Source organism: Petaurus breviceps, unplaced genomic scaffold (genome assembly GCF_028583685.1).
Source record: "Petaurus breviceps papuanus isolate PSGF00001 unplaced genomic scaffold, PetGlider_PUasm1.0 90919, whole genome shotgun sequence".
NCBI classification, from domain to species: Eukaryota; Metazoa; Chordata; class Mammalia; order Diprotodontia; family Petauridae; genus Petaurus; species Petaurus breviceps.
Window position 1 is genome coordinate 26,412,999 of NW_027187378.1, and position 14,670 is coordinate 26,427,668.

General features: G+C 38.8%; 1 protein-coding gene across 2 annotated transcripts in view; it reads right to left on the minus strand.

Annotated features, from left to right (window-relative positions):
• Positions 1 to 14,670, minus strand: part of INTS9 (integrator complex subunit 9) — a 134,216-nt gene that overhangs the window by 27,066 nt on the left and 92,480 nt on the right. For both annotated transcript variants that reach the window (XM_069075644.1, XM_069075643.1), the window contains 2 exons: positions 14,517 to 14,577; positions 4,412 to 4,583 (listed from right to left, as the gene is read on the minus strand). In XM_069075644.1, coding sequence (XP_068931745.1) covers positions 4,412 to 4,583; positions 14,517 to 14,577 — 233 coding nt within the window. The remainder of the gene's footprint in view (positions 1 to 4,411; positions 4,584 to 14,516; positions 14,578 to 14,670) is intronic.

Sequence of the window (14,670 nt, forward strand, 5' to 3'; positions counted from 1 at the left end):
ATAACAAGTGAGAAATTTGAAAAGAATAACCAAAATTTTTTCATGAAAATAATAATTGGTTGTGGTTGAGTGGCCAGAACAGGTAAATTATTTTAGATAAATAAAACAACTGGAATTCAACATTCTCCCATTTTTCCCTCCAGTACTAGAGTAAAAGATGCTCATTCTCCTTTTTAAGAGGAATTTCTTAAATTCCACTAATGCCTTAATGCCAAAAAGACCTAACTCCCATGACCATTCCTCACTAGCCTGTTCAATTTTTTTCTCTCTGTCAGCTATTTCCCCTTTGCCTTCAAACATGGATAGGTCTATTCAATTTTAAAGAGACTTTCTCTTGTCCGTGACACCTTCTTTAGCATTGGTGCTATTTCTCTCCTTGCTTTGAGAGCCACCATTCTTAAATGAGGGGTTGATACCTGCTGCCTCCATTTTCTTACCAATCTCAAGCTCAAGCTTCCATCTTCACAAATTGACAGAAAATTATTCTCTTGAAGGTGACCAAAACTTTTTTCCTAACAAATTCAGAAAGTATTTTCTCAATTTTCCTCTCCACAACCTTTCTGCTGCATTTAGAACCTGATAATTTTGTTCTTTTTGAAACTCTATCAGGTCTTACCTTCCATGAAGGTATATAATTTATTACCTAACACTCTGAACCCTCTTCTTCCTACTTCTTAACTGTGGGTATTTTTCAGTGACCAGCCTTTGGTTTCTGTTTTATTTTCTGTATCGTAACTATTTTCCTGAGAGAACTTTTTCATTTTATGGGATCGATATTCATATTCATAAATGATTCTGAAATCCTTTATCAAGCCCTGACTTCTTATTAACTCTAGTTGTGATTCTCTATCTGTCTGTTGGACATTTCCACATAAATATTCCAATGTCACTTTGTATTCAATATGCTCAGAATCAAATATATAATCCATTTATGAATAATTTATAAATAAAAAATCCTATTTTTGCTTCAGTAAACTCACCTATACATCAGTTCTATTATTATAAATGGTATTCTATCATTCATTCATTCATTTGTTCATTGATTCATTCATCAAACATTTTAGAGACAAAGATTAGATCAGGCATGGTTATTGCCCTCAAGGAGCTTACAATCCAGAATAGGCATAAGCTACAGAAAAAGGTTTGTATAATAAAAATAGCTAGCATTCACATTGTGATTTATTATTGTTATTTTATAGATGAGGAAATTGAGGCTAAGAGGGTTTAAATGACTTCCCCAAGGTCACAGAGCAAGTGAATTTCTGAAGCAGGTACACATATCCCTGACCTCTCATGTCTATTAAAAACATTATAACATTTCTAAAATAAAGTCATATGGGAGGTCCATGGAGAAAGGTTGTTATTGACAGGGGAAATCAGGGAAGGTTTCAGAGCAGGTGGAATTTAAATTATTTTAAAGAATGGTTAAAAAAACAGAGGGGATGGTAGGGGATACGGGAAAAGGCACAGAGGCAAGAAAGTACAGGGCATTTGAGAGGTGCAGAGTAGTCTAGTTTGGCTGGAGTACAGAACATGTGAAAGGAAGTAACTTGAAGTAACTGGAAAGGTATAGTGGAGTCAGATTCTAGACAGCCTTGAACTCCAGATGAAGGAGGTTTTGCTATTGGTTCTTAACCTCTACTCAGATGGCACTAGGGAGCCAATGAAGGATTATAAGTTACAGAAGAGACATCATTATAGCTCTACATTAGGGAATTTGGAAACCTAAGATCTAGGGGCCCCTATAATTAGATAATTAAGTCAAAGTTTACTAAAATAAGGGAATAATTTGAGGAAGTGTGTCCTGGGTCCCCTGTAAATCTAAATCACTGACTCAGTCCTTTATTTTATTTCACAAAAAATAAATCTGACTAGAAAATGAAGGATAGATTGGCACAGGAAAACACTGCATGTGGGGAGTTTTTTTGTTATGATAGTTCAAGCATACTGTCACGAGGACCTTTGTCTAGAGTGGTGACAGTGGGAATAAGGAGTGGGTAGGTGTGAGAGATGCTCAGGAATCAATAGGTATCAATGAGAGCTCAGATATGACAGCTGAGGCAAAGGAAAGAGCCAAAACTAGCCCCAGTGTTTTGGACATGGGAGACCAGATGAACGGTGGCGTGTATCTCTAATGAAAATAGTGAAATCAAGAGGAGAAGCGAGTTTGGATGGAAAGATAATGATTTTGGCAAATGTGAGATGAGAGCAGAACAACTGGGACACAGCTGGAGATGCTAGTCTAGAGCTCAGATAAAAAGCCAAGGTTGGAGACATACTTCTTAGATTCATCCAGAGGTCCTACGTGGAAGTTACAGGATTAAATAAAAAATTGTCAAAAGGGATAATAAACACAGCCCAGAATAGAACCCTGGGGAACACTCCCCTTAAGAAGTAAAGAAGAGAACAAGGATCATCAGAAAAAGATAGCAAAGGATGGGTGAGAGAAGTCAGAGAATCAGGAAAGCTAGGATCTCTAAAGTTAAAGGAGCATCATTAAGATGGAATGGTCAACAAAGTCCAATGAAACAAAAAAGGTGAAGGAGGATGATAGCTGAGAGAAAGGCCATTATATTTGGTTATCAGGTCACTGTTGACCTCTGAGTGAGCAGCAGCAGTAGAATGGTGGGCACTTTTACAAGTTTAGCAATGAATGGAATGAGAGAGATGGAATGGTAGCAAAATGGGATAGAAGCAAGGATGTAAGGGTTTGAGGAAAAAGGAAAATGATTTTAGGCAGATGCAAAGTAGTGAAAAGAGATGAGAGATTAAAGATATATGAGGGTGGATGACTGATGGACTAAGATCTGAAAGTGGTAAAACATGGGACCAAGAGCTCAGATAGATGGAATAAAGGGCTCAGATGGAGGGATAAGATTTAAGTGAGGTGGGGCATAGAGATCCAACCTGCCCTACTGGAGAGTCGGAGGGGGATTGGGGAGGATATAAGAGAGAGCAGATTGGGGGAGGGGGTATTCAGTGGGATCACTGTTTTGGGGTGGTAGGTAGGGGAAATATGGGGAGAAAATTTGTAACTCAAAATCTTGTGGAAATGAATGAGGCAAATTAAAAATAAACATAAAATTTAATATAAAAAAAGATTTAAATGAGGTCTTTTATGATTAAAGCAAAAGCAACTAGACAATAATGCTAAGAAGTTTTGGGAAAAAGAACTGAGGATGGTCTCAATTTTCTTGGGGGCTAAATTACCTGTGATTAGCATTGGGAAAAAAGGCACAACTTAAGAGTTTGAAGAGTCCTGTAGACTGGCTGTGGAGAATGAGATATATAGTCAATATGACTCCAGGGACTACCTGGCTGGTTATAGGCCACAGTAAATTTGTAGATTACAAATTACTTCAGATTTGTAGCTCTCTCCAGCAATGCTTTGGCAGCCTGAAATGAGGAGCAGAGAAACTGAATAGTAGGGGGGTTATCAGATTGCAAATGGCAGAAGAAAGAAGAAAAGGCTTCTACAGTAATAGTTAGTAATCTTTAGAAGGGGTTCCCCCTAAACTTGAGGTCTTCAAGTAAAGGCTGGTCAAATGAGGGTCAAACAAGATGGTCTTTGAGGTCTCTTCTAGCTCCATGATTTTGTGAGTCCATGAAATATTGGTGATGGGTCTAGTGTAGCACACTGCTGGCAAATCTGCAGATTTATTGCTCAGGTACTCAGAAAAGATCAGAACTGAGCTTTACCTACACTGAGTAAAATTGTAGTTTGGGGAGGTAGTGATCTCAGGAGTTGAAGCAGATCCATTCTTCCCATGGCTGTTTCTTAGCTCCCCAGATTTTACTTTGACCAAGGTAAAAGAATATCTGGCAATTCTCTATAACTGTCATTCTGGTTACCTTGGGGAAGCTGGATCTTAAAATGACTGAAGGGTCAAATATTGAGCTTTTAAGATACCTGGAGACTTTTATGGCTCAGGGTAGCCAATTGCTATCTGGCTTTGTCAGGGATTTTTTTCTTCCTTGAGCAGTTAAAGTCTCCAGGAGAAAAGCAGCTTGCTACAGTTCAAAGATGATTCTTATCAGATGTCTCCAGAGGGCCAGACACGGGAGGACAAGGCTGGTTACCGGAATTAGTCTTATGTTATAGAGCCAGTTCACAGCTTCACTCTAGGAAGTGCCAAGTATTTATCTGAGATAGAGAATTAAGAAGAAAATGCAACTATTAAGGGTGTGTGTGAAATTTTTTCTTTTTTTCCTCACCAACTAGTTGTGACCTTGGGTAACCTAGCCTCTTTGGAACTTATTTTTTTCATAAGGCAGTTGGATTAAATAATCTGTCATATCCCTTTGCTATGATTCTCTGCTAGTATATAATTTAAGTGACTTCATCTTAGGACCTTTCCCATTGGCAGATGTGAATTATAATGGGACAGACAAGAGTTATTTTCCTACTTACCTGTGAATATAACAGTGTTGAGACTAGATTTTCCCCAAAGTTCCATGAAATGTACAACATCTCCAAATCGGAGGGAAGGATGACCAGTGAAAACTACACATGGCTGTTTAAAATCATTGCTGAAGTCTCCATGGATGCTGGGATAGTGCTTTAGTTTGTTGGTCTGAATGAGCTGGAAAAAATGTGAAAATGAAGATATACCAGACTATCTATGATGAAAAGAAGTGCAAAGTCTTGCTACTTACTGCTACAGAATGGGAGTGCAGGTGGAAATGTACTTATGAAACAAAGCGACTTTATTTAAATTGGCCAAGTACCATCAAAGTTATGCAGTATGGCTTTCAGGGCAAAAAGCAATTAAGTCCTTTTGTTAATATCAAGTCACTTAAAAGAAAGTTTTCTTCCATATACAATGTCATTTGTCACCAATTTACTTAAGTGTGCCTATTTACTATCCCACTTAATGTCATATGAAATGCTAAAGAGTTCTCTTCCAAAGAGCCTACAATGTCATTTTACTGATTGTATGCTAGGCAAAGAGTTTTCTAGCAATTTGTTTTTCAGAATGTTATGCTCTTCATTTAATTTTGGCAGTCGTACTTGTTTGAGCCATAAGTCTCAAAAAAGGATAATGACAGAGATACTAGAGGGCCTATGCATCTGGAAATTTTGAATGGAGTATCTCGCATTTGCTTCACTTGTGGGGCATGTTCTGGGTATGCCTCCTCTACCATTTTGTGATATGGCTAAGGAGCTGGTCCCTAACATGAGTTCAATCAAGCCCTTGGGAACCTAGACACTACAATTATCACCTGCTACTTGCCTAGCTCTCAAAGCTGTAAGACATTCCGAGCCTCAGGGAGCCAGAGGCAGCAGAGTGAACTGACGACTCACATCGGCCGTAGATCCCCAGTGTTTGGGTGTTCCCATCTCAATGCTATACTTCCTCTGTTCTCCTAGGACATCACCACTGCTCTAGCCTTACTTTCCTCCTTTTGCAGTCTTAACCCTATAACCAGTTTTCCTGGCTGCCTTGTCCTGCCACTGCTCAGGCCTTGGGTTACCTCAACCCTCTCTCTTTACTACTTCTATGCCCATGTTGCTAAATGCCACTGAATAAAGTCACTGGGTGTCCCAATTAGGTCCATTACAAATTTATCTTAATTAATTTCAACTGGTTCTGCACTGCTACATGGCTTCTGGACTGGAACAAAGTACTTCCTGCCTCTTCCGCTCCATAGGTTTCCTAAACCAATAATGCCACCATACAGCTAGGTTTGCTCCAGTTCACAAGAACATGGCAGGTCAGGCAGTTGAGGGCTGTGTCAACACGTCATTAATTTTGAAACTTCTAATCTCTTGCCTTATCAATAGAGGCTCATTTTATCAATTTATCAGATTCTGTTATCTACTGACTCCCAGCACATTCCCCCTCCTTTCACAATGAGTTTAGTGCTTGGCTTAAGGTTTTAAGTTATAGCTTACTTATATAATTATGTTATTTCTTACTCTACATCTTACCTCTTCCTTAGTTCTAGGGAATTCCACCATAAATGTTGATGTCCTCATAATATCATAACTTCCCAGTTCTTTAATCTATTCAATGTTTATTACCTAGGCTTCCAATCCACCTCAGTTACACACAAGGTTGTCATACTTTTGATTTTTTCATTGCCAACAAATGTCCCACTTGCATGTTAAAGAACTCTGAATTTCCTTTATTTGCTTATAGACTTTAATCTCTCCATCTGTCCCTGATCCTAATTTCTGTTCTCACTGTGATCTCCAATCCCTCCATCCTTTAGTACCATCCCAGGCCATCACATCTGCTCTGGCTACATTCGCCTCCTTTCCCCATTTTCAGCCCTTAGCGAACCATTTCCACTGTACACTCTGTTCTATTCTTGAATTCTTTCCTCCCCTGTCCTATAATGGATTATATTTTGCTAAACCCAAACCTGGATTATTCCTACTACCAGCCTAATCACATGCTGCTGAATAGAACATGAAGAAATAAAACTCTGCTGACTGGATCCACTAAACATTTATATTAACTAGTCTCAAACAGGTTCCCACTATAGCAAGTCAATCCTATTGCTAACTTATCACTACTAATCCCTGATTGATTCCCTATCCTACTCACCAGAGGAAGTTATCCCAAACTTTTTCTTGTTTGCTTAAGCCTCCTATGCCACTTCTTCCCCCCACTCTTTCTGATGAAGGACTTTGCCTCTTATTTCACCCCTAAAATTGAGGCAATTTGATGAGTGCTTCCTCTTCTCCCTACTCATTTCACATCCTTCTGACATTATTCCCCCCTTTCTCCAACTATCTCTGCCTTTCTTCTAATCTATCATGAGGTAGTTCCTTTGCTTGCCAAGTCATCCTCTCTATATGTACTCCTAAGGACTCCCGAGACCATCTCAAATAACACTGCTCTAACCATCACCCCATTCTCCCTTTAACCTCTAATCTCTCCCAATATACTGGCTTCTTCCCCACTGTCTACAAGCACTCAAGTCTCCATGATACTTAAGGGCTCTTACTAAATCCTAATAGCTGGCATTTATGTAATGCTTTAAGGCTTACATATATTACCTCATCTAAGCTTCACTACAATCCTGAGAGGTAGGGGCTACTATTATCCCCATTTTATAGATGAGGAAATAGAGGCAGGCAGGAGTTAAGTAACTTGCCCAGGGTTACATCAGGATTAACTATCTAAGGCAAGATTAAAAAGTAGGTCTTCAGGGGCAGCCAGGTAGCACAGCGAGTAAGAGCACTGGCTCCAGTGTTGAGAAGACCTGGAGATCGAATCCCGGGCTCAGACACTTAGCACCCACCCAGAAACACCTGGCCGTGTAACCTTGAGCAAGTTACTTAACCCCAATTGCTTAGGGGCGGCCAGGTGGCTCAGCGAGTAAGAGCACTGGCTCCAGTGTCGGGATGACCTGGATCAAATCCGGGTCAGATACTCAGCACCACACCCAGCAATAACTGGCCGTGTAACCCTGAGCAAGTTACTTAACCCCGATTGCTTTTAAAAAAAGAAAAAAAAAAGTAGGTCTTCCTGAGTCTATGTCCAACATTCTTCACTGTGTGATCCTACCTGCCTAACATCATGCTCGCCAGCTTTTCTTATGTTTCTCTCTCTTCTCAACTAAAATCTTTGAAAAAAGCCATCTACATTTAGGGCTTTCACACATCTCTTGCTCCTTTTTTTATTTTATTTTTCCCTCAATTACATATAAAAACAATATTTAACATTCATTTTCTTTCTTTCTTTCTTTTTTTTTAAAGCAATTGGGGTTAAGTAACTTGCTCAAGGTTACACGGCCAGGTGTTTCTGGGTGGGTGCTAAGTGTCTGAGCCCGGACTCGATCCCAGGTCATCCCGACTCTGGGGCCGGTGATCTTACTCGCTGTGCTACCTGGCCACCCCTAACATTCATTTTCTAAAAAAACATTTTGAGTCCCAAATGTTCTCCCTCTCTCACCTCCCCCACTCCCTAAAATGTTAAACAATTTGATAAAGGTTATACATGTTCAATCATGTAAAACACATTACCATATTAGTCATGTTGTAAAAGAAAACACAGATCCAAAGGGGGAAAAACCCCACCAAAAAACCACAGGAAGTGAAAAACTTTATGCTTTGATCTGCATTCAGACTCCATCAGTTCTTTCAATATGGGCAGTAATTTTCATCATGAGTCCTTTGAGATTGTTTTAGATCATTATATTATTGAGAATAGCTAAGTCATTCACAGTTGATCCACTGTACAGTACTGCTGTTACTGTGCCCAATGAATGTTCTCCTGGGTCTGCTTACTTTCCTTTGCACCAGTTCATATATGTCTTTGCAGATTTTTCTGAAATCAGCCTGCTCATCATTTCTTATAGCATACCGTGTTTCCCTGATAATAAGACACTGTCTTATTAATAGTTTTGGAAAGAAAAACACAAGAGGGCTTATTTTCAGGGGAGGGCTTATGTTGTCCTGCCTCAGCTCTCCTCCGCGGCACTGCTCTCAATGGTGCCAGCAAGCAAATCACTGGGGAAGAACAGGATGACGCGCTCACTGCTGCAGCTCTGATTGGATGCAGCTTGGAGCGTGGTGTGCGTTTCACCGGGGGGAGGGGGGAAATGGTGCATACAGAGGGTACCGTAATGTAGCGTGTAGCGCAGGGGCTCACCTTCACTACAGTAGCAATCTCAATAGGGCTTATTTTCGGGGGAGGGCTTATTTTAGAGGAATCTTACACAGTAAGGGGAGGGCTTATTTTCGGGATAGGTTTTATTATCGGGGAAACACGGTAGTAATATTCTGTTACAATCATATACTTCAACTCAGTCATTCCCCAATTTAAGGGCATCCCTTAAACTCCACCAACAGTGCTTTAGTGTCCCAATTTCCCCACATCCCCTCCAATATTTACTATTTTCCTTTTCTGTCATATTAGGGTTGGGGTAGTGCCTTAGATTTTTAAATCTGCATTTCTCTAATCGATAGTGATTTAGAGCATTTTTTCATATGACTATAGTTTTTATTTCTTCATTTAAAAACTGTCTGTTTATATCCTTCGACCATTTCTGCTCTCTTCTAAATTCTCTGCCCTTCATCATTCAACTGAAACTCTCTATAATCTTATCTATTATCTCTTAGTTGCTAATCTGCCTCTTTTTGATCCTCCTCCTTCTTTATCTCTCTGTAGCATTAAAGTCAGTTGAGTATCTATTAGATACTGTCTCCTTTCTAGTTTCTTGGTGACTGCTTTCTCTTGGTTCTTCTCCTACCTATCTGACTGATCCTTAGTCTTCTGCTGGATCTTCACCCATGACATGCCCATTAATTATGATTGTCCCCTAAGTTTTTTCCTGGGGCTTCCTCTATTTTCTTTTTTTGGCTTTTTGGAGGGCAATTGGGGTTAAGTGACTTGCCCAAGGTCACATGGCTAGTAAATGTTAAGGGTCCCAGACCGAATTTGAACTCAGGTCCTCATGACTCCAGGGCTGGTGCTCTGTTCACTGTGCCATCTCGCTGCCCAGCTTCCTCTATTTTCTGTACTGCTGCATATGACAATTTCAGCAGCTCCCAAAGGTTTAATTATTACCTTGATGCAGATAATTCCTAGATCTATTTATCCAGTCTTATATTGCCAACAATCTGCTGGACATTTTAAAATGCATGTCCTTTAGGTATCTCAAAATTCCAACTGGGGTTCTCCTGGTTCCCCCCCCCCCCATGTCTTCAGTTATTTTAGCTTATTTTATTGTAAGGCAACCCTAATCCCACTGGTTCTCACTCTCAAAATGCAACCTCTCTCCAATCTGCTATCCATGTTCCTAGCATTGGAGATTTGCTTATGAATTCCTTTTTATTGCTTGCTTTTATCTAGTTATTTAGTCCTTTCCCTCCCCCCCCCCATTTAGTCAAGTAAGATTCCCTTCCTTGTCTCCTTTACCTTGTTTTGCTCATTAGTTTTTAAAATTTCATGCCTTTTTCTAAAAAGATTTTTTCTTCATTCCTTTTACTATTTATCTTTGTGTTCTGTTTATTCTAGACTTTTCTTCTTTGACTCATGTCTCTTTTACTTATTTAGTAGAGAGGATACTGCCCCAGGGTAGGAATTTTCCTATGTCCCTAATTGTGTAGTTCATTATTGACTTTTGCCTTGGCCTTTTTTTCTGTAGCAGCTTTGAAATCTGTTCCCTGGGTCCATGCCTTCCCATTCTTCTGGGTGTCATCTGCCCTCAGGAACTCTGACTGTCCTTTTCCTGAGGCAGGATGACTGGTCTAAGCACTAAATTCTTGCAGATCTGTAAGATCTCCATTTCCTTTAAAAATATCTCTCTTCTCTCACAGGAGCATTCATTGGTATTACCCCTTCCCATCAATGAAACAAGACTTTCTCTTTCCTTTCCCCCTTTTTTGGATTCCTCCCTTGGTACTGCTTACTCACTCTCCTATAGGCTCTCTTCTTCCTGAGAGACTTTAAAGATTATTTTCCCTTCACTGTTAGCCTTTAACTTGATCAAGGTACATTCCATACTCCTCTTTATCTTCTTTGAACCCTTCTTATACACTGTCTCATTTTTAAATTTAATCCCACAAAAATAAAGTGATTCACTCGCAGGTAGGGTGTTATGAGGTTTAGTCTATGATGTTTCAGGCCTGTTTCTTTACCATCACTATTCTTTGCCTTCTGCTTTTTATTCTAGTCTCTGTGTATATTTGGAAAGAAATCTGTTAATGGTTTCTATTATTTTGTTGTTGACCTTAGTTACTGTTATTTGTTTACCCTTTATTTCTGTTGTCTGGCATGTCTGAGAAGCAAATAATTTTTTCAGACAGATCTAGTTTTCTTTCTAAGCATGTTGTGAATGCCTTTTTTTTTTAAACTGAATATACAGTTTTCTCATTTATAGTAAGGCTTAGATTTTGAGGGCAGGTCATTCTGGGGTACATCCTAAGCTCCATTGTTCTTTGGAATACATTATTCCATTTCTTCCTGTGGTTTCTGGTTATTTGTCCCCTCCCATCCACTCACTCAGACACCATCCTAGTTCATGCCCTCATCACTTCTCATCTGGGTTCCTACAATAGACTCTTAAGAGATACTATGCAAGCAGTCATACTATGTCATTCTTTTCTCACCAACTTAGAGGAACGCTTACATACTATCTCTATGGAAAATAGCAGACACTGGCTCCTCATTTTGAGGCAGGGGTTTAAGAAAAAATGTTCTTAAAAAACAGTATAGGAAGACCTTCAGTTCACCTACGCAATCTTTTGGTCTACTGGTATAAGCTATAGTTATTGTGTTTGCAACTGTTGTAACTAGCTATAGCTGATTTGGCTAAAGACCATTCCTGAAACTTTTAGGATCTTGGCCGCCCTCTGTATAGTAATCAGTGGTTGTAGAACCTCATCTTAGTATTCATTAACTGTAATGATCAATTACAGTGAAGCATAATTTCCACTAAATGTGAACTCAGTCTTCACTGTAAATAAATGAGCAACTTTTGACATTTGACAACATGAAAGGATGTAGCTAAACATGAACAGGCGGGTGTAGATATCATAAGAGGCCTAGAACTCCATGCTGCATAAACTAGCCTTTGTTTTTACACTGGATCTTTTGAAAAATCTAGTATTTGGCATCTGAGACACTGGTTCACATTCTGGGTTGAATAGATACTTGTTTCCATTTTCCTAGATGTATGAGATATCTGGCAAGAGGACTGGTTATTGGTGTACACTTGACATATAACATCCCATTCCCTCAACAGCAAACCACATAAATCTCATCACCAAGCCAAAACTCTACATGACCATGAGGCTGACAGAACTAGCCAACAAATGAAACTCTGTCATAGCCTGTTACAGTCACTAAAAGCACTACTTCACCTAGCTTTGATGTGAGAGGATTATAGTTACACATTAATCTCAATTAGATTAGTAACAAGGGTAGAGTAATTTTTAGTTAGGAAGGACGACAGCATCAAGCTTTCTTCTTTCAAGGCATAATGAGACCTTTCTGGGTCTCACACAGCACTTTGTTTTGTAAAGCCTTAAAGCACTCATCATGTAAAACTGTACTATAGAAATATATGTTTTGTTTCTTATTCTACTAGCCAGCAAGTTTCACAGGGGTAGGATCTGTATCTTATCTAAACTTTGTATCTCCCCTAGTACAATACTCTGGTATGGCAGGTCCTCAATAATTATTTATTTAATGAATGATACTGTTAAAACACTTTTTATTATAAGGGACAATCTATATTCTGCTTGGTTTTTATTCCCTGCTTCCTAAGGTTCATTATATCATGAATGGAATCTGAAAGGTGGGTAGGAGCTTAGGCGGTCATCTAGTTCCTGTTAATGACACAAACTCCTTTAACAATGTCCTTTACAAATGCCTTCAGTGACAGGTAGCTCTCTCTGTTATGAGGTTGGTTGATTCAATATCTGCATAGTTTTGGTCATTACAAACCTTATACTGAGCTGAAATCTCTCCTGAGTTGGACATTTCAAAGTGGATCTCCTAAAGGAAGACTTCTATTGCCAATGGATAATTTGCAATATTGATTTTTTAGAGAATGTGATATTTTATGATTCACAGCTATTATAGCATCACTGGAAAAATACTTTTTTTTAATTAGATTTTTTGTGCGTTTGAGACAAGCCTGGGGGTCACTGAAAGTACAGAATAATGTCCTAAATTCAACCCAGTATGCTCCTATTCAATTCAAAGCACATTTTCTTTTCAAACAAACTGATTATAATATCTGCCCAAGATTTTCCAGCTGACAACCTCTGAACTATTTGAATACAGGTTTCATGTCTCTCCTAAGACTCCTTCCTCAGGCTAAACAGTTTTATCCCCCTAACTGTTCTTCATATCCAGTGCCACCTCGAAGTGAATACTTCCCTCCTCTGTACTTTCATTAGTCCTGCCTGGACCTCTCTTATGGACTTCTATTCCAAATTATATTTCAGTTTTTTATATATGGATCTTATTTCACCTACTGGATGATATACTCCTTGAGGGAGGGGATCATGTCTTTTGTATCACTGTCTCCTATAGTCCATAGCACAGTGGCTTACACAGACTGGTCATTTAATAAATGTCTGTTGAATGAATGAATGACAATGACACGATTCCCCGACACTTCTTTATCCTCTGTGCTAGTTTGCCAATGTTCTTCTGAAGAGTGTAATAATAAAAGTTATCAGTGCATCAAAAGGAGAGATGGAAGTTTAAAGCCTTTTAGCTTAGTCATTATGCTTTGATAGTAGCTACTCCATTTTTCTATTTATAAACTGAAAGAAGACAGAATCATATAAAAATAATAAATAAGGCTTGGCTTCAAATTTTTTTGCAAAAATATGTAGGTAGAGGAAATCATCAACCACACTAAGATACAGTGATTTACATCTGTAAATTATATATTACATCTTAATCTGCTGGGTATTTTCACATTTAAGGTACTTAAAATTGCTATATAATTTTTAATATTGTATCTTTCCTAGATATCATTTCATAAATTCAGTGCATACCAGGATTTGGAAAGAGAAAAGCCTGCTTAAGAAATATCATTTACCACAGGCAATATCAGGTACTAAAATGGAAATATTCTCAGTTTAATGAAAATAGCAATTTGGTGGGATGCCGTGAGTAAACACTAATGATGTAGGATAACTTAATCAAAGTGAAAAAAGGAAATGGGAAGAGGTGTAGGACAAAGAACTATAAAGTAGAAGATAAATAGCAGAGAAGAGTTAATTGAACAACTTGAAAAGGGATACTCAGAACTTAAGAGCAAAAGTAGGATTAGAAGGGGCAGTTACATAGCTCAGAGGTTAGAGCAACGGCCCTGGAGTCAAGAGGACCTGAGTTCAAATCTGGCCTCAGACATTTGACACTTACTAGCTGTGTGCCTCTGGGCAAGTCACTTACTCCTGAATGCCTTGCAGCAAAAAAAAAAAAACACAAAAAAAAATCCCCCCAAAAAGCAGGATTAGAACTCCTGGATTCTATGAATAGAACTAAATAGCCTTAACTTTAACCATTAATGGTTTGAAAATGGAATGGATTAATGGGGAAGAATAGTGAATCATTATAAGTAGGACAAAAAAACCCAAACCATTCTTATAGAATTACAACATTTCAATTCAATAAATATTTGTAAAGTTTTGACTATGTATAAGACACTATGCTGAGGACTGGGGACACAAAGATAAAAGTGAAACATGCTCTGCCCTCAAGAAGCTTACATTCTGAGGGGATACAAACCACCCCCCCAAGCTGTGGAAGCAGGGAGCATTAATAACTAGAACAGAAAGCTTCATGAAGAAGGTGACGCCTGAGATGAACTTCAAAGGAAGCTATAGATTCTAGGAAGAGAAAACAAGGAGGGTCTCATCTCAGATATGATCAAGTGAAAGGAAGTTTCACTGTAGTCTTCTACAGGAAACAACAAGATAACCCATGGAGGTCTCTTCTCTTTAAACAATTCTATAATTTTCATCTGGGTGATGGCCATTTCTACCCACATGTAACTATCTACCCTCTATTTCCTTCCAACCCTTGTTATCTTACCTCTGCATGAGGAAAAGGGGGTTCTGGGAGATACACCTTGGTCTGTTTGTTGTGACAAAGCCTTTTAAAGAAGAAAAAAATGAGTTACATGTCAGTGTATTAGGTAAGACATTCTGTGGTACTGGTTGCCACCTACTGGTGACACTTCAGATAA